This window comes from Gobio gobio (assembly GCF_949357685.1).
Source record: "Gobio gobio genome assembly, chromosome: 6".
NCBI lineage: Eukaryota > Metazoa > Chordata > Actinopteri > Cypriniformes > Gobionidae > Gobio > Gobio gobio.
This window is the reverse complement of record NC_137102.1, coordinates 14,712,017-14,732,448: the sequence shown is the minus strand read 5'-3', so window position 1 is coordinate 14,732,448 and position 20,432 is coordinate 14,712,017. Positions and strand designations below refer to the sequence as shown.

At 38.2% G+C, this 20,432-nt stretch overlaps 2 protein-coding genes across 6 annotated transcripts; one reads left to right on the top strand and one right to left on the bottom strand.

The window, feature by feature from the left end:
- Nucleotides 1-357: 357 nt before the first annotated feature.
- On the bottom strand, nucleotides 358-13,811 carry septin2 (septin 2). Of its 5 annotated transcripts, none has more exons than XM_079820149.1 (13): nucleotides 13,678-13,811; nucleotides 12,521-12,562; nucleotides 12,236-12,350; nucleotides 10,382-10,468; nucleotides 10,080-10,203; nucleotides 7,788-7,922; nucleotides 7,569-7,686; nucleotides 7,385-7,486; nucleotides 6,404-6,549; nucleotides 5,526-5,609; nucleotides 4,135-4,195; nucleotides 3,952-4,040; nucleotides 358-1,454 (listed from the first exon to the last, which is right to left on the bottom strand). In XM_079820149.1, exons 2-12 carry the CDS (start codon nucleotides 12,542-12,544, stop codon nucleotides 3,960-3,962), a joined length of 1,077 nt encoding a protein of 358 aa, XP_079676275.1. In that variant the 5' UTR covers nucleotides 12,545-12,562; nucleotides 13,678-13,811; the 3' UTR covers nucleotides 358-1,454; nucleotides 3,952-3,959. The 5 variants fall into 5 exon arrangements, with proteins under 5 accessions (XP_079676275.1, XP_079676274.1, XP_079676276.1 ...); XM_079820148.1 differs by having other exon boundaries at nucleotides 5,487-5,609; nucleotides 13,678-13,777; XM_079820150.1 differs by lacking the exon at nucleotides 13,678-13,811 and adding an exon at nucleotides 12,678-12,793.
- A 5,498-nt stretch (nucleotides 13,812-19,309) lies between these two features.
- On the top strand, nucleotides 19,310-19,987 carry LOC307127961 (transcription factor Sox-14; the record flags this gene model as incomplete). The annotated part of the gene is made up of 1 exon (XM_079819456.1): nucleotides 19,310-19,987. The coding sequence occupies one exon, from the start codon at nucleotides 19,310-19,312 to the stop codon at nucleotides 19,985-19,987; it is 678 nt and encodes a 225-aa protein (XP_079675582.1).
- Between the last annotated feature and the right edge of the window lie 445 nt (nucleotides 19,988-20,432).

The window sequence follows — 20,432 nt, the reverse complement described above, 5'->3', positions numbered from 1 at the left end:
AATGTAAATGTCTCACGAGACTGTCCTCCTCATCTGAGCTCAAGCCCGTTAATCCACGTACTGTCAATAGGTCGGGCCACTCACGCCCTCACACTTTCAAAATTACATAACCTAATTTGATTCGGAAAGAACGATATTACTTCGTTCGAAATACCTCGAAATATTTTGAGGTCTTCGTTGGTACAATGATTTCTTTGTCTCACGACCTCTAGTGGCCATTGAGAGCTACTGTTTTGTAATTAGTCGGCAAGTAAAGAGAAAAAAGGCCATTCCACCATTTTGACAAGTCCTTCCTGCTATAATCACCAGCAAATTGATATCTGAACACCCATAAAGAAAAAAGGCTAGCTCCCAAAACTGTTTTAATACAAAATTTTATTACAAGATGATAGACAATAATGGTTTAATAGAAAGTTCTCAAGAGTAACATTAAAACTGGAATGTGGGCGACTGCCGTTTTCATGACCAAATATGGAAGTAAAGCTCAACTGTTTAAGAGTTATATTTGCTTTTTGTGTAACAGATATAAACCCACATTTCAGGTATTATTTAATTGTAACATTTGAATCAGAATTTATTTATATATATGATATGCAAATTTGCTTTAACCACAGGAATAAGATAAAAGTTAACCATAGATCCTAAATGAAGGTACAAATTTGGCATGCATCAAGCTCAAAGAGCACAACAGCGTATTTCAATGTATCCAAATGCCACTCCACAAAGGAAATTTTACATTGCACTCATACCAGAACAATGTCTGATTGTAAATACATGACCGTATCCACTCAGGTTGGTACAAATAAAAATAAGCAAAACCAGCATCAACATCAGAGAAAAGATTATTTTCCTTCATTAGACAGCATAGGGAATGAATCATGGGTCACAGTATAATGTTTTGCATCCGTTAGGGGACCATTCGACTGAACAGCAAATATATTTCAAGACTTCATGCAGGGACGAGAGAAAAAACCTCCTGAAAAGGAACAGCAATCTCTCTGGCAATACTTACAAACAGTATAAAATGATTTCTCCAAAAACATGGTGCAACAACTGCCACTGTGACACTCAAATTCAACAGCTGCTTGTATTTTCACAGTGTTTGTTTAGAGTTGTCTGGAGCTACACTACTACTAAAGCTGCTCTACAGCAGAATTTGGCTCTTGTAACAGAAAAAAAACACACTTTTTCTTAATTACTGATGGTTGTTCTTCATTTTTGGTTACTGGAACAGGAATTTTTTTTGAATATTAGCAACAGTATTTGAATAAAATGAGGGAAAAAAAGTTAACACTGCTTAAAAGAAATGGGGGAAAACCATTATACAAGATTGAAAGAAACTAAGAGAATGCAAGCAAGATGAACTGAGGACCAGTCTCTCCTCTTTCTCCACATTTAGCAACACTTCCTCTTGTTCCGTCTGACTGGGTCAAGCTCGAATGACAAGTCAGCATCTATAAGAAACACAAACAAGCTCCCTAATTGCATATTTTATAACAAATAAATTGCCAACTTTCTCTGAAACATAAGTGAAATTATATTTCAAAATATTACATTTTTACAAAGTAAAAGAGACTACAATGCAATAATATATAATCTTAACATCAAATGTTGAAGAGCAGCTCAGATCGCAGAACTGCTTATACATAATGTGTCAGGGACAGAATCGTGACCACAGATTTTTGAAGATCTCAACTTACATCTGCAACAGCAAAAATCAATTCACAAAGAAAGTGCATGTGTCTACATTACAATTTAGAGTGATCTGTTGTCAAAGTAATTTATTTCAGAAATGTACAAATACAAATCACGCAGTTAGCTAACAATGTATAATTTAAAGGGGTCATGAACTGGCTGTTTAAAAAAAATTTATACTGTTGTCTGAGGTCAATGTATTACGTTCGCGTGGTTTTTACATTCAAAAACCTCATAATGAATTAGTAATAGGCTATTTTTCTATCCTGGTTTTGAGCAAGCGGCAACCTCCCGCAGTTTCTCTTGAAGCCAATACGGAAGTGCCTTAAACTGCAATTCATGGACTGGCCGCCAGGGACATGCTCCAGAAGGGAGCAGAATCTCATTGAGCCCCATGTTAAAATGGCCAACTTCACAGCAGAATAAAACATGTTTACAGCCTGGTACAAATTGTGGTTTTGATCTATACGGCTAATTTTGCCCTTCATGACAACTGTGAGGGGGGGGAATTTTTTTATAACTCATTCGTTTACATTATATAAAGCCTTAAAGTTCTGCATAATTAAGGGCGTGGCCACTTCGAGTGACAGGTGGATAGCCATTTATCTGCTGTCTGTTAGTCATCGCGTCACTTAAGCTCCGCCCACGTCCCGCCTTTTTGCCCATTTTCTGTTATCCGGGAGTGATGCGCGATGACGCGCTGCTATGATGGCAACGGCCAGCTCGTCCCTACTTTGCGCTTCAGAACGCCTTATCAGAATCCTATGGGTGACGTCACGGACACTACGTCCATATTTTTTTAGAGTCTATGGTTTTGAGCCTCTCTCCTGGAACGCTCGGTTTTTATGGGCATGCTGCACTGAAGACTTGGAAGTAAACGCCCACTGCTATGATTGGATAAACGCTTCGGCTCCCCAGTCAGTACATGTGGGGAATTGTTTTGAAAAACTAAAAACCATTGTGGAGAAACAGCAACCGTAATCCGCCCACAGGGCTCACGCAAAATGTGTTTATCAAACAAACACAATGATTTTGCTCTCATCCACCCACAATTAATATGAATGTTATATTCTATTACTTTGCCCACCTGATCGGTGGCGCATCACTAACACACACACACGCCAGGTACTTGCATCAGCAAAACTTCACTGCAGACAAATCATCGTTTTAATCTCATCCGGTCTGCAAATCCAGTCTCGACCTGTACAGTGTTAATTTCCTTTTTTCACTGACGAAAACGAGACGATAACTAAATAAAAACTAGTGTTGGATGACAAAAACTATAACGAAAATCAACAGTCATTTTCTTCAACAAATAAAAATGAGACAATTGTTAGGGAGGGACGATTAGGGAAGAGATCCAGTCAGAACTGATGTCCTGTGTAACAGATAAGCACATTTGATTTGAACTGGTCTAACCGCTGGAAAACACGGCGCTGTTGCACGCTCTACAGGCTCACGCATCCCCAATACAGCGCTCCAGAGCGGTTCACAATCAATGAATAGCGCACATTTATGCCAGGCAATTGTTTATGAACTAATGCTGATGAAAAATGACAATGTTTACTCTACGATGTTTATATAGTAATATGTTTTAGATGGTTGTAACAATGTATATTTTAAAAGGTACTAAAGACGTTGTTACAAAGTCCATCTCACTACAGTGGTTCTACAATGAGTTTATGACGCGACGAGATAAGTTTTTGTGGGTAAAAAAAAACCTAAATAAACGACTTATTTAGCGATGACCGATTTCAAAACACTGCCCCATGAAGCTTCGAAGCATTATGAATCAGTGAGTCGATTCAGCGGTTTGGATCGCCAAAGTCACGTGATTTCAGCAGTTTGGCTGTTTGACACGCGATCCGAATCATATTTCGACTCGCTGATTCATAACGCTTCGAAGCTTCATGATGCAGTGTTTTGAAATCGGTCATCACTATATATAAGTCGTTATTTAGGTTTTTTTTGCACACAAAAACTATTATCGTCGCTTTATAAAGTTATTGTAGAACCACTGTAGTGAGATGGACTTTGTAACGACGTCTTTAGTACCTTTTAAGGGTCTTGAGAGTGTAAAGTACATTGTGCCAATGGAGGCCTTTCTGAGCCATCGGATTTCAACTAAAATATCTTCATTTGTGTGAACGGAGGTTTTACGGGTGTCGAACGACATGAGGGTAAGTAATTAATGACAGAATTTTAATTTTTGGGTGAACTAACCCTTTAATTTCTGTGTTTGTAATGTGCTCTTACCGTGTTTCTCACATGTGTGGGCTGTCTTCATCTCCCTGCTTCTGCATCTGCTTCTGCATCTTCGCGATCATCTCCTGCATCCGCCTCAGCTGAGAGAGACACAAACAGAATCACACACCGACCTTCACACTAAAGCGGTCGTGTTATTAGCGTTCTGCCTGCGTTTGGTTTGAGAGACCGTACCTCAGCCTCCTTCTCCTGCAAGATTATATCCTTGTCCATTTCCTCAGGCTCCGGACCGTTCCTGCACAACACAAAGCAGGTGTAAAGAGACACACACACAGCTTCACTTGGCAGAGAAGTTTAATAAATGATCATTTATGTCACAGATCTCACAATTAAATGATCTTGTTGGCAAAACAAAATTACTAGGGCTGTCAAATGTGGTCAAATTCTAATTGAAATAAACGGCATGCAAATTAAGTCAATTATTCAGAATTAACTGCATATCGATATTTGCTGAGAAAATAAATGTAGATAATATTAATACTTCAAATAAATAGGTATATATATATATATATATATGGTTACACTTTATTTGAAGGTGTCCATGTTACAGTACAATTATAACTAAGTACAGAGTAATAATAATAATAATGAACTACGTACATGTACTTACTATAGGATTAGGAATAGGGGTTGGTTTAAATTATGCATAATTACATGCAAATAACCTTAAAGTTATTACTACAGTAACAAGGACACTGTAAAATGAAGTGTTACCATATAATTATATTTATACAAATATATATAATTTTAAATATATATTATATATATAAACATTTTATATATCGCTTATCTCACTGAAAAAAATGTCTGCAATTTAAAATGTAAGTGCTCCGTTGATAGGAATATATGGGGGACTTAAATACTTTATTTTTGCTAATTTTGAAAAAAGAAAAAAAATTTGACAGCCCTTGAGATTACACAGCAGATTTACATTGTGATTGAACAAAAACTGTATTAGTAAACCACCAGCAGAGTGTTTTGCGGTGCAGGGTTTAGGCAAGATGAGCAAGACAAACCCAAGTTAGTAGTGCAAGCGTGTAATAAGCTGAGCAGAAAGTTACGGAAGTTGAGCATTTGTGTGAGCGAGAGTGAAATCGAGTCTGTGTTAGAAGGCTAGCAGTGCTAGCGTCAGGCTGAAGGACAGGTGGAGCTGTGACTGAGCTCCCAGCAGTACCTCCCCCTCCTATCCTCTGATGAACACAGATCCCACAGCTCGCTGCAGATCCATGAGACTGAGTCAACACAGCACACATTAAAACTCAAGCTTTCGTCTCTCTAGACTAGAGTACGTATATGGAAGACAGTTTATTCAACTTAAACCAAAGCTGCTCTTCTTTTATTTCTGTTTATAAGCGTCTTTAGCAAAAAATGAGAAGTGACTATGTAAAGTTGTGCTATTTCAATACATCTGCTTAGTCCTGACGGTGTCGGGATATTCAAATAATCTGTGACTAAACTCACAAAGCTCTGCTTTTTCATGGAGGTTGAGGGAGGAGGTGGAGAAAGACAGGCAGAGCAGTACGTACGCAGGCGACAGAGGCAGAATGTAACCATGGGAGGACAACCTGCCGCCCCGTTTGAGGCGCTCCGAGCGGAAGTTCTCATAGTGAAGGTCCTGAGTGACTTCCTGCAGGTCCTGCATGTGGGTGCTGCACAGATTACAATAACTATCATTAAACAATAATGACAGTGATAAATTACATTATCCTAGAATGAAAATGAGGCTGAGAGGGACAGAAGTAGTCTATTTAATGATTTTACTGTTTAAAGGTACAACTCTTTCTTCTTCAGCATTACATTTTGTCATCTCCAGCAGCCATATCACCCTGTAGCCCAAGACTGGATTCCCACTGAAGCTAAGCAGGGCTGAGTTTGGTCAGTACCTGGATGGGAGACCGTCTGGGAAAACTAGCTAGCTGCTTGAAGAGGTGTTAGTGATGCCAGTAGGGGATGCTCACCCTGTGGTCTGTGTGGGTACTAACGCCCCAGTATAGTGATGGGGATACTATAATGTAACAAGCACTGTCCTTCGGATGAGACGTTAAACCGAGGTCCTGACTCTCTGTGGTCATTAAAAATCCCAGGATGTCCTTCGGAAAAAGAGTAGGGGGTGTAACCCCAGCATCTGTCCATCATGGCCTCCTAATCATCCCCCTATACTGATTGGCTTCATCACTCTGTCTCCTCTCCACCATAAGCTGGTGTGTGGTGGGCATTCTGGCGCAATATGGCTGCCGTCGCATCATCCAGGTGGATGCTGCACATTGGGGGTGGTTGAGGAGATTCCCCCCTTCTATATGTAAAGCGCTTTGAGTACCCAGAAAAGCGCTATATAATTGAAACAAATTATGTTGTGATTGACACAAAGTTTCCTCACAACCTCATTTTCATTTATGTAAAATCAAAAGTTTTAGAACATTACACAGCACATAAAGTTATTCACATTAGCATGGTGCGAAGTTTAAGGAAGTCGTTGTGTTCTGGATTTTCCACCTCCACCACGCCCCAGGGATACAAACGCCCTCTCACTTTCTTCCCTTTAGCCTCAATCTGCTGGTTGGATCCCACCACGGCAAACGGTATGCTGGCCTACAACAGAAAGACCAGAGGAAACTTAGAACAGAATGCGGCCTAGCTTGGATGCTTAGATCGGTTTCCTACTTTTCAGGAGAGGAGTAAAAAGATGACCAAAATACATTTCTGTTGTCATTTTCTCACCTTCATGTTGGTCTAAATTAGTTTGACTTGTGTTAATCTTCATTCTTCTACAACATTCAGTCTGTTCCTCACATAATGCTACAATAAGACTTGGAATATAGTAAAAATTATATGGACCACTTTTATGACACTTTTTTTAGTCACCTGCATTAATTACAATAATACAATATAAACAGTAATATAGTGAAATATTACAATTGAAAAGTTTGAATATAGTATAAAACAAAGTATTCCTGAGATGCAGAGCTGAATTTTCAGCATAATTTCTTCAGTTTTCAGTGTTACATGATCCTTCAGAAATCATTCTAATATGCAGAATTTTGCTGCTTTCTGATTTTAATCATTGTTGAAAACAGTTGTGCTGCTTAATATTTTGTGAGATCTGTTAGATTTTTTTTTCAGGATTCTTTGATGAATAGAAAGTTCAGAAGAACAGCATTTATTTGAAACAGAAATCTTGTGACATTGTTGTCTTTACAGTCTTTTTTTATCAATGTAATGCGTGCTTGCTGAATAAAAGTATTATAATAAAAATCTTGAATGGTAGTGCATGGTGCTTGTGTGTTTTTTTTTTAATGGTGCTTTTCTGTTCTATATGAAAAAGACTCGTAGGTTTGGAACAAAATGAAGGTGAGAAAATGACCATTTTAAAGTTTGGCTGAACAGTCTTTTTAAATTAAAGGGGAAAAAAATAAGACCCACATACCTTGAGAATCCTGGTCTGCTCTTTAAAATCTTCATCCTCATCAGACTCCGCATCAGGGAGGTGATAGATCTTAATGCCGTGCTCATCAATTTCATCCAGAATCTAGAGCATGTAAAGAGATGCATATAGCCAACAAGCCAAACTTATGATCTATCCATGTTTGGAAAGAAATCTGAATGCTTACTCTGCGCTTGAGTCTCTCTCTCTCCCTCAGCGTCAGCGTATCTGCTTTAGCAATAACAGGAACAACATTCACTTTGTTGTGAATGGCCTTCATGAATTGGACATCTAGAGGCTTCAGTCTACAAAATTGGAGAATGAGACATGTGAACACTTAAACTCACACCTATGACAATAGAAGGTGTCATAAAAAGCATCTTAGCTGTTAAATATAAGATCTCACCCGTGACCCAGAGGGGAAATGAAGTAGAAGCAGCAGTGCACACGGTTGTCCACAATGTGCCTACGGTTGAGTCCGCTCTCGTCATGTAAGTAGCGTTCAAACTGGTCATCGATGTATGCGATAATGGTGTTAAAACTGTCCAGGAAAATAATTAATGTCAGATACAGATTTTAACAGCTCCATCAAAATAACACATTCAAAAAATGTGCAGTACAAACTGGAAGAATGATCAGGGATCTTCATCTCCAACCGTTTAAACAACAGTTAAAAATATAAGTTTTACAATTGTGTATAAAGACTGTTTTTAAATCCCTATGGAAAAAATTATGGGAAAAATACTTTCAGAACCAAGGCCGCTGAAAAAGTGCTTAGGGCACTGTTGCACTCAATAACCTCTATGTAAAAACATGAAAAATGCACCAGGCCTTCAAGTAAAAAGGCTGAAGTTATTTTAACGCACATTGTAGTGATATATTTCGTTGACTCTGGTCTGGTACAAAACTAGGGCATTAAAATGTAAATTTTCGCTTGTATAAAAGCGTCTGCCAAATGCATAAATATGTGAGGGCATGCATTTCCTTTTTCAGACATGAGCAATTGAATATCTTCTCTTTGCTGTTTTTGCGCCCAAGTGGGTCAGGGAGCAGTCAGGAAGAGGTCACACATGTTTCCTGTCTCACCACTTCCACACTAGCAGAACAGCATTCCCAGAGCTCAAGAAGAAAAAAACCTCTTCCTTCATTCCTCCAATGCACTCTCTAGTCTTCATGTCTCCTACCAAAGACCGTCTCCAATTACACTATCAAGTGTTTCGTGTCAACCAAAGTTCTCTTAAAGAGAAATTTCACAACCGTATTCAACATTGATAATAATAAGAAATGTTTCTTCAGCACCAAATCAGTATATTAGAATGATTTCCGAAGGACCATGTGATACTGAAGACTCGAGTAATGATGCTGAAAATGCAGTTTTGCCATCATAGGAATAAATTACATTTGAAAATATATTAAACCAGAAACAGATCTTTTAAAGGTGCAGTGCATAATATTTTTGAGGATCTATTTTCAGTGGTGTATAAAGACCTTACATAATGAACCGTTATGTTTTTACTACCTTAAAATGAGCCATTTCTATCTACATACACCGCGGGTTCCCTTACAGAGAAGTCACCATTTTGCGCCGCCATGTTTCTACAGTAGCCCTAAACGGACAAACTCTACAGAGCGCTAGCTACTCTCTGCTGTCTCAGACAACGATATCTTTGTCCTGTGTTGGCCACCGTTAGCCTGACAAGCCAGACCCACATCAAGATGTTGGGTCTGGGACCTTACCATTGGCAGGGCTCAATCCTGCTCAATCCGAGGGGCGGGATAAACGGTTGTCTTTCAAATTCCCTCTGCACGCAATAGGATAGCGCTACAACCAACCAGAGCAATGAAGAAGGTGAAGCGGAGCTAGTTGATAGATTAAACTGTCGCCGTATCCGGTCGGCAAAACTCTGAACACATCTTCCTTTCTTAAGAATGACTTCAGTGCCGTTCTTTGTTCTTTTCTCAAAGAAAAGCTTAACTCCAAGTCTTCCAGAGTCACGTCCAAAGCCGATTCTAAAGACCGCTGTTCGCCAGCTTCTATGTTTACAAGTAGCACGCGGAACCGCCGCAACTCTGCCGTCATTATGTTAAGCCCGCCCACCGACTCTATACACGATGTGATTGGCCTGACCAGAGTTTGGTTTTTCCAGCTCGCAAGCCAACAGAGAGTTGCTAGTCTACCCTGGCTGCAAATTACATTTGCTGCCACTAGGGTGCGTCTAGATTTCTAGGCACGGCACCGTAACTTCTCTGTGCTTCGAAAGGGAAGGGTAACCTCACCACTAGATACTGCTAAAATTTACACAATACACCTTTAAGTTGCAATCTTACTGTATTTTGATCAAATAAATGCAGCCTTGGTGAGCATAAGTGACCTATAAAATCTTACTGACCTCAAAATTTTGAATGTTACATGTAAATGCAAGTGAATGGACTAATCATTACGATCCCAGTGAACATATCACCGTCTTCTGAAGCAAAACACTAGGTACGTGTAAGAAAAATAGCAATATTTTAAACTTCAATGTGGGAATCCATTCTCTTGTATTACATGGACTAATTAGAATTAAAAAAATTATTGAATTGTCCCTTTAAATAACGAGCATTAAATGGGAAATCAAGCCAAAACCACACAACATACACAATATGTATTATGACTGTATGTGAGCTGAGAATATTTGACCATCAAAGCAATCCTCACCAGTCCTGGCTGTTGATGGCGTCACCGTACCCAGGTGTATCGACCACAGTGAGACGCAGCTTCACTCCGCGCTCCTCGATCTCCACCGTTGAGGCCTCGATCTGCACCGTGCGCTCAATTTTCTCTGTACAACAAGAGCACACGTAAAAGATTCACCAGACAAGACTCATAAAACAAGGCCATGGTCCAACCTTGTGCAAAACTGCCTCAGATATCAGCCCACTATTTTTACCCTTCCCCATCATGGATAAAAACCTGAACAATAACAACTGATGTCATTTCATCGGTGTTAAAACTCTCACCTGCAGCACCAGGAATGACCCTCTCTGGGTAGAGATCAGTGAGGAACAAGCTGTTGATAAGCGTGGACTTCCCCAAACCCGACTCACCTGAAAACAGCAGAAGTGTTAATGAACAAACATGAAATCATCATATCAACTACAAACACACTTTGACAGGCAGACTGCATTTCCCTTCGCAACTAATAAACAGCATAATGTCAAAGCAAACATTACAGACTTCAGTGTTTTATCATCTGCTCCTCTAATAATCAGTGTTTTTGTTTCCATGTCTCAGTCAAGCTGTCTTCCATCATTTGCTTAAGTTGTGCAGCAGTGAAAGGGCTCGCGGCCGAGGTTCTGCATTCCTCTGTGATTTATTTTAAGACGATGGGATGACTGTACAATGGGCTCTGCTGAGCGGCCACCCTCCCCCCACAGCAGATCTCATTTGCGTGTCAACAGCTGTACACATACACACTCACACACAGGGCTGAGGGGAGAGTCCAGTCGCCTTAAAAAAAAAAACTACGATTCATCAGCACTGTGCTGCTGCCAAACACTTTTGTTCCCACAGTCACTTTCACTACACAATAACCATTCAATCATGAAATACTAAGTTTCCTTCTACAAAAAGACTGATGTTTCTAGAACGTGACATTTCCCTGTATGTTCCCATACGGAGTTGTATTAATGATGCCTTCACATGCTATTGGATATTTCCTACTTCCCACTTCTGAAGTCGTGATTACGAGCTTGTAGTGTTTAAGTGCTTTGTTTTCAGAAAGAACATGGAGGACACAGGTTTATTGTTGCCTATTAATTGGGAAAATCTTATTAAAGCCAAAATAATATTTAGCATTCCATTCAACGCTAAGGATTTTTTTACTGGCCCATTCGGGACAGATAGAGAGGGTCAGGAACAAATCGATAATGAAGAGAGCGATTTGGATTCACCAGGTAGTTCAGACGCAATTTAATTATGTAAATAAAGTTCTTCGCAGTTTGAAATATTTGCATTGGAGCATATTTTTCTGTTGCTTTGTATTGCAGTATTAGTGCCACCACAGTGTAAGTCTGTGGGAAACACTGGACATGCATTATTTGATTATATGAATATTTGGATACGTGGTTCAAGTTGTTCCTGCAAGGCCATAACCATGTCTTGAACATTGGGGGAGGGGTATAATTATATGGTCTAATTATAGCCTATATATTTGTGAAGTAATCCATTTAAACTCTTTGCAAATAATATTTTATTAAAAATATGCACACATTCACTCTTGTTTGTATGTCTAATATGTCAAAAACATTTTTAAAAATTCATGCCTCGTTAAATGATAGCATATTTTCTGCATCACTGTATGTTACATATATAAATAAATGTACATATTATAAATCCTGCATTAACTTTTTTCATATGGTATTTTCATACAAGGTTATATATTAATTTTGAAAACAATTTAACCTGCAATGTGCGCTTTAAGCCCCACCTTCTTTGATCTGATTGGCCATCATTTTGACATTGACGAGCGCTGTTAGACCGCTGAGGCAGACCAGACTAAAATGTATCTTTTTTTAACGGTCTGTCAACAAACAACAAACAAAGTGGTACGTAATGGAGAACAACATTAAGAAATATCATATATTGGGAGGGGGGCAATTTGCCCATTTCCAATTATTGGGGGGGGGGGGGGCATTTTGGTACTAAAGTTATAGGTGAATCACAATTTGTTCACTCACAAATTTGTGCATACGCACAAATATTATTTTTCATTATATGAAACAAAAAAGTTGCTCAAAAGACTCATTGGTGTTTATTGGTAATATTTCCAAGTTTATCAGGTACATTCAAAACATCACATCAATGCTACTTACCCACCACCATGAGAGTGAACTCAAAGCCCTTCTTCACTGATTTCCGGTGTACCTGGTTTGGCAAATTCGCGAACCCCACATACCCGGGAGTCTCTGGGTTTGTAAACTGTCCCTGCTGATCACAAGAGAACAGAACAATCTATGAACACACTGATTAAAAAAAGTCTATAATAATTGATTATCTCAAATGCAATTGAATTCTTTACGTCTCCCATTTCGTTGCACATCAATCTCCACATAAAACTAAAACCAACAACATCCATTCGTCAGCTCTCATTTCCTTACCTTCAGTTTTTCAGCTTGAGACATTTTGAGCTCGAACCAAACCTGCAAAAATATTTTTAGAAACCAGGCTTATTTACAATATGGATGTAAGCACAACACATGAGAGAACAAATTCAAGTGTTAAAATTATCGTTGTCACAGAACGAGTTGAACTTACAGGCACAGAAAAGCTGTTGATAAAGAGAAAGGTTTCACAGCTCTACAGGAACAGGAAGTCATTTCCTGTCTGCGAGCATCAGTCGCACCACAAACCTGCACCAGCCATTTTACATTAACCAGTAAGAGCACTAAAACCAAGGTCTTGTTTACTCATTTTAATTCAAATAGCATAAATTAAAAGTACTTTGGTGTATATATTTTTGTATGTTTGTTGAATGCAGTGGAAGAAGAAAAAACTCATGGGGTTTTTGAAATTATTGTGGGACATTGGAAAGTCAAAAAGGCTGAGAATGACTGATTTAGCCGTATGTATTCTTGTAGAAGTGAAACAATAGGTTGAGAGACAGGGTTGGGACTCAAACATGATGAAATGCCCCAGACATAATGATAAGAACTCGGGGACAGACAGAGATCATATAAATCAATGTGAATCAAACGTGCAGACATTGATGAATACGATTCTTCATATTTAATACGAAATAAGGACTCTTTATTTAGATATAAAACGATAGTTTGTTCTGTACTCTGAATATAGTACACTTTTTTTAATAATCCGCCGACGTACATTATAAAACATGAAATGGTTAGCATTGATAGTATACAATCAATGTGTTTTATTCGTATAGTACAGCTCTTTTACAGTAATGTTACATATTGTTTAAAGCAGCTTTACACGAAAACAGCGCCTCAGTTCCTCCAGTAAGCAAACAGAAAACGACTTTGGACAGGGGAAAAAACACATTCTTAAGATTATCGCGGGAAAAGTGTGAATAAGTAGTGCACAACAAGTGCTTTTGTTGTCGTAGGATGATGTAGGATTGTGATGTTTGATTTCTTTCTCGCGCACTAGTGACACACCTCTGTTAACGGATCTCATTCAACTGAGGTAACGAGTGAGTGACACGCTAATCTTCAGAGAAGCAGAAGTCACGCAACGGATAAAACATGACCTGTGATCTGAGGCACAGAAATGAATTGAATAAAACGATTAGATATACCTTTCAGGCGCGGAAAATCTTGACTTCGGTACTGCAGGGGGTTGAGGAGACGAACAGCCCAAATTCCTGAGATTCCGGAACTCTCACTGACGCCGACAGCAAAGCACAAGTGTGAAGTAAGAAACGATGAAGTCACGTAGTTACAAATTAAAAGTCCCATCAGTCTCAGAATTTATGCACAAAACCGTCTCATTTAAATGATTGAAAGCGGGTTAATTTATTTTCTATTATTTACGTGATTGCCTTTTTTTTGTATTTTAAGATTTTAGCTCTAAATTTGTTCTAAATGTTTTTCAACAACTGTTTCTTCAACATAATATTTATTTCAGTATTTTATGGATGCTCGGATTTCATATCCCAAATTTTAATTTCATAATTAAATATCATCAAGACGACTCGACAATAAGCTAAGAAATTATACAGCCAACATACAGTCTTTTAAACATCAAATTAATCAGATAAGATCGGATTCTCACAGATACAAAATTATCTTTTGGACAAATGAGGGCAAAATCTTTTTTTCTTTTTTTTCTTTAATCTGAGCGGTACAAGACTTGGCTACTTTTCCTAAATTTGCCACATGAACAAAAAAAAATCGATTCGATTCTACAATGTTAAGTGCTTGAAAAAAAAGTCCTTAATCCCTTCTTCGTGGACAAAAATGGGCACCCATAGGAATGAATGGGAAAAACTGTAATTCCGAGCATATTTTTTTTATTTGTCCAATAAAAATCAATAAATCCAACACAATGCAGATCATACATACACACAAATGAAGGAGTGAGCCTATACAACATTCTCAATGTGGCAAACACTCACACACACACACACACACACACACACACACACACACACACACACACACACACACACACACACACACACACACACACACACACGCAAACATCCACAAAAGCATTGCATTGAAAGCCATTGCATGAGCCAATAACAGAGTGAGTTTTATTTTTGTATTTCTGTCAAATAAAACACAGTCACACACATACACAAACAAATGAATTAAATGAGCCAATAACTGTTTTACAGAGTTCAGCCCATATGCAGCAATTGAGTTATATTGCCATCTAGTGGCTATTGATATTGTAGCTTTAAAAAATAATTAATACCATCATAGATGTCACTAAAGTCACCACATTTTTAGGTTTTGGCTCTCTGGACTTGCTGATATGTTTTTTTTTTTACTGAAGTTAAAGAAATATTAAATATAACATAAAAATAAGCATATTTTACAATAAAAAATATGGTACTTTTAGAGGTAAATATATTCATTAATACCCCCAAAATCACAAAAAAGGCATAAATTGATATAATTAATTTGATCAAAGATGGTGATATAACATTTATTTTAAAAAAAAATGTTGGAATCACACTTGTGACCTTCGTGCCCAAATGTGTCCACGAAGAAGGGATTAAGGGCTGTTATGTGAGGGTGGCTTGAGGTTTAAACATCACAGCCTAGACAGGAAAGCAATGAAAATATTTGAATTAATTTGTATTTTCTTAGATTTGTTTTAAAATATCAATTTAATTTATAAATACATACCTGCAAATGCCTTTAAATCGCAATATTTCTATGATGCTTACTTTTTTCTTTTATGAGTAAATAAATGTAATAAGCTACTAACAGTTTACTCAAACTGCCCATTTGTAAAGTCTATTTACAAATTTAACCGTTTTATAGTTATACATAAGAATATATCAATTGCTGAAGATTGTATTATTCTCTCACCCACGCACAAAAATTTCTCGTAAGACGGAAAATTGCATTCAAAAACTGCATGTACATTTTCTAAAAATGTTCTTTCATTAGCCAAACCAGGTCTTATCAAAGCAAGTAACATTCCATGATACACAGCTTCTGTTAAAGCAGAAAATAAAGGTAGTGAAAATAAATAAGACCTTCTGGATTAAGCATTTAAGCATTTAACTGTAATGACATGACACTAATATGTGACCACCAAAGAACTGCATCTCTGTATTCTGTGTACACCCCCCATTAACTCATACTGAGTAAGTATTGCAATGCTTACAGGGCACCTTTCACGTAAAAGCTCCGTTTAATTTGCTGTAGCACATTTGAAATCTTTAGCCTGCATTTAGTGCTTTTGGAAGAAATGTCTTATTGCAAATGTCTCTAACTGACTGCTGACTGCTGTGATTTGGGGCTAGCAGATAGGCAGGCAATAATGTCTCCCAGCTTTATCTGTAGTATTAATTTCACAGGCGCGAGAGAGTGGCTAGGGATAGATCATGACACCTCTCAGGATTTGAGCTGCCCCCTTCATTCCTCCAATACATTTTTACCACCAATATTTCCATGAAAGGCTATTAAAGCAAAGCTTGACTTCTCTTAAATATGATTAAAATAAGCACAAGCTTTATCCCCCAGAGCAGAGGAAATCTGTAGGATTGCTCTGGAAGAGGTTTTCAAAACGCACCGCTTGAAGGTGTCACTAGCTCTTTACCACACCAGAAAAGAGAGAGGTTTTATTCCATGCCTAAATATCTACATAGAGTAGATATTGCTTGAAATAATTTGGAGCAATCAAAGGACTTTGGGGCATACCTGTGGATATAAAAAAGTCTACACACCCCTGTTAAACAGCTGGCTTTTGTGATGTCAAAAATTAAACAAAGACAACTCATATCAGAAGTTTTGCACCTTTAATGTAGAAAATTATAATCTGTGCAATGCCACTGAAAACCAAAGTGACACATTTCAGAGAAAAGATAAATCAAATAAAAAAACTTGGAATAACTAACTGCATAAGTGTGCACACCCTAAACTAATACTTAGTTTTAATGGGTGTGTAGACTACCTGTCAATGCCTTTTTTCCCTAAGCACTGCATTTTCCGTATAATCCTTCTCAATGTCTTTTGACATGATATTTAAAAGAAATGGTATTTTGATAACGGTATTGAAAGCGTGGGATGCAATGGTGTAAAGCAAGCCGCCGCTGGACTCTAGAGCAGTGGAGACGTGTTCTCTGGAGTGACGAATCACAATCCGATGGACGAGTCTGGGTTTGGTGGTTGCCAGGAAAACGGTACTTGCCTGGTTGCATTGTGCCAAGTGTAAAGTTTAGTGGAGGGGGGATTATGGTGGGGTTTGTTTTTCAGGGGTTGGGCTTGGCCTTTTAGTTCCAGTGAAAGTAACTCTTAATGCTTCAGCATACCAAGACATTTTGGACAATTTCATGCTCCCAAATTTGTGGGAATAGTTTGGGGATGGCCAGTTTCCTGCACCAGTGCACAAAGCAAAGTCCATAAAGACATGGATGAGTGAGTTTGGTGAGGAGGAACTTTATAGAACACCTTTGGGATGGATTAGAGCGGAGACTGTGAGCCAGGCCTTCTCGTCCAACATCAGTGTCTGACCTCACAAATGCGCTTCTAGAAGAATGGTCAAAACTTCCCATAAACACACTCCTAAACCTTGTGGAAAGCCTTCCCAGAAGAGCTGAAGCTGTTAGAGCTGCAAAGGTTGGGCCAACTCCATATTAAACCCTACGGATAAAGAATGGGATGTCATTAAAGTTCATGTGCATGTACGGCAGGCGTCCCAAAACTTTTGGCAATATAGTGTCTGTGCCTATTTAGAGGTGTATGCAAAGCTCTTTTCATCCTACTTGAGGCAATGAAAGAAAAAAGCAGGATATAGATTTGATAGCTTTTATTATCTACCTGTAAAAGGCAAATAAAAAGCAATCAGCTTCACAGCATGACCAGTGCCCCCCTGTGTCAGAAATCCCTCAGTGCAGAAAATAAAATCTCACGCTGGACACAGCAAATCACTAGCTGTCCTCTCTCTCATTTATCTGAACAATTCACACAAGCAATGGGCTCCAGACATATATTAGGAAAGTATCTTTTCCTTGACACGGAAAGATTATTCATGGCTAACATGCTTATCCATGGCCAGCATAGCCAGGAGTCTGCAGATGTTCCTTTTTGAACATGATGCAAAAACATTTCTTTAGACTTCAGTCATTCTCATGCACTTTGCATACTAACCAAATCACTATAAGTTTACATATTTTAAAAAAGGGTACATTCAGGAAGTGCTTTCAAACGATTAATCGTGATCATCCAAAATAAGAGTTTGTGTTTGTGTTTACATAATATGCGTGTACTGTGTATAATTATTATGTATATTTCAATACACACACATGCATGTATACATTTAAGAAAAATGTGTTATATTTATATATAAATTATATAAATATATATATACAGAACATGCAAATATTTCTTAAATATATACATCTGTGCATGTATCCAAATATACATAATAATTATACACAGTATTATGTAAACACAAACTTTTATTTTAGATGCGATTAATCGTTTGACATCGATCAGTTTATGATGAAAACAAAAATAATATACGGTAATATGGAAAGTGTTTTTGTTTGAGAATTTAACACATCTTTTTTATTTCTAAATTCATATTGGCCATACATTTGTAACAGCTATGCAGATAAAAAGCATAAAAAACCTTGACCTTTTAAAAACAAGCCTTGGTCAGTGACTAGTTCAGCTATAGCAAAGCAGGTGGAAATTCATTTGATCGGTGTGACAAACAAATAACTCAAACAAAAGAGTGAATATACTGTATAGTATTATATGAATTTCAATTCATGTAAATAATTAGTGAATTTACTAATTACTAATTTACTAAATTAATTTGTTACATAAATGAGATTTAAAAAAAAATCCTAGAATATCTAAAAACGAAATAACATTATTCTGTTCAGATGAATAGCAAATGCTTCACAAATGTAAAACAGCATTTAATCATCAAATAATCTAAAACAGCATTTTCCTTATTCTTTTATCACTGTCAAGTTTTATGAGCTCAAATTAATTGAGAGACTACATGAAATGTTTGTACTTTTAGAAATGCATTCACTCGCATGAGCATTTGAAATGAACTGACCAGGTGATTAAAAGAAAAAGGGACTATAAAACAAAGTGTCACAGCATACAATTTCCCTTACGCATTCATAGCTTTTAAGCTAAACTGTTGAGGAAAAAAAAAAGTTTATGGACATATTGCTATGACATCTTTTATGGTAATTAATCCAGCACCAAGGACAGCACTTAATAGTGTCCTCGCGCTCGAGAGTTAAGTTAGGTGTGCGCGCGCGCGTGTTTCAAGAGAGCGGCTTACCTAAACTTTTATAGAGAGCTTTAAAGTAATTGTAATTTCATTGAGTCCCTTTTTTGCCGAAATCACTGGTTTTCTGCTGTCATTGTAACTGTATGTGTCGCTCACGCGCTGATTGGGCGCGAGAGGTGATGTGTCAGAGCGCGCGCTCCTCGCTGCAAAGCTTCCTTTGAAACTCTCTACACTTGACAGAGATTTGAAACAAATATCTCACAAACCAAGAGGTCGTTCACACACACACTCCACTGTTAGTTGAAAAGAAATAATCCTGCCCTTCCAACAGCGCGTTCATTCCGCTCCATCCCCATCAAATAGATTTGCAGTGCAGATTTCATCTGAAGAGTCACCAGAGGAGGAACCCTCTCTTTCCACAGATGATTTCAATATACTTTCAGGTGTTATTATAACAACTTTTTTTTCCCATCCGTGACGCAAAGCAGCAAATGAACTCGAGGAATATGGCGAAGCAGCCCATGGAGCACATCAAGAGACCAATGAACGCGTTCATGGTGTGGTCGCGAGGTCAGAGAAGACAGATGGCACTGGAGAACCCGAAGATGCACAACTCTGAGATCAGCAAGAGACTCGGTGCCGAGTGGAAGTTGCTCTCCGAGTCTGAAAAAAGACCGTACATCGACGAGGCCAAAAGACTTCGCGCGCAACACATGAGAGAGCATCCAGATTACAAATACCGACCGAGACGCAAACCTAAAGGACTGCTGAGGAAGGACACGCTGCTGTCTTTAGCGCTTCACAGCGAGCGAGACTTTCAAAGCATCTCAGCTTTGACCAAACCACGACCCCTCCATTCAGCTGCGTCCGTGCAACATCCTTTCATTGAGCCGAGCCGATCCACTTATGCTTTCCAACATGAAAAACCTGCTTTGACCCCAGGCTCGTTGGCTTTTTCTCCAGCTTTAGGCTATCAGAGTGGACACAGGTCCATCGGGAGTCTGGGTTGCCCCGGTCAGTACGCGCACACTCACCTGTCCCCTGCAAACCCCGGATACCTGCTGCCCTGTAACTGTTCGCCCTGGTCTTCTTCCAGTCTCACACCTCCGCTTGCCTATATAGTGTTTCCAGGTATGAGCAAGACCGCAGTGAACTCTACAGCGATGTGACTCGGTCATTAAGATGGGACTCATATCGAGGACATTTTTTAACTCTCACTTTAAGTTCAAGTGCAGCTAAAATAGGGTTAAATGTTCATTAAAAATGTACAGCACTTTTATTAATAATTAGAATAGTATTAATACTAATAGCACACCAACTATTTATTTAGTGAGTTAGTTATGTAGTTTTGGAATTTTACATTTGTTTCCGCATTGATTAATGAAGCCCATAGGATTTTTGTAATAATTATAAATTATATAATTACTCAATGCTCAGAGCCAAAGATTAATTTTAACAAAATCAAATGCCAGACATCAATTGATTTGATCAGAGTCATTTGTATATTGAAATTTTACCTCCACCTGAAAATTGTAGTATGAATGAAAATGCAGTGGCTCTTTCAAAGATATTTTCTACATTCTAAAATGCCAAAACAAAAATAATGATACATCA

What these genes read in the sequence shown, in the direction of transcription:
- septin2 (XM_079820146.1), bottom strand. Translation starts at nt 12,544, where the DNA reads ATGTCTCAAGCTGAAAAACTGAAG. An exon ending in GCCATCAACAGCCAGGACTG is followed by an intron (nt 7,923 to 10,079) that starts GTGAGGATTGCT and finishes TTTCCTGGACAG; the next exon opens with TTTTAACACCATTATCGCAT. An exon ending in AAACTTCGCACCATGCTAAT is followed by an intron (nt 5,610 to 6,403) that starts GTGAATAACTTT and finishes TAATCTGTGCAG; the next exon opens with CACCCACATGCAGGACCTGC.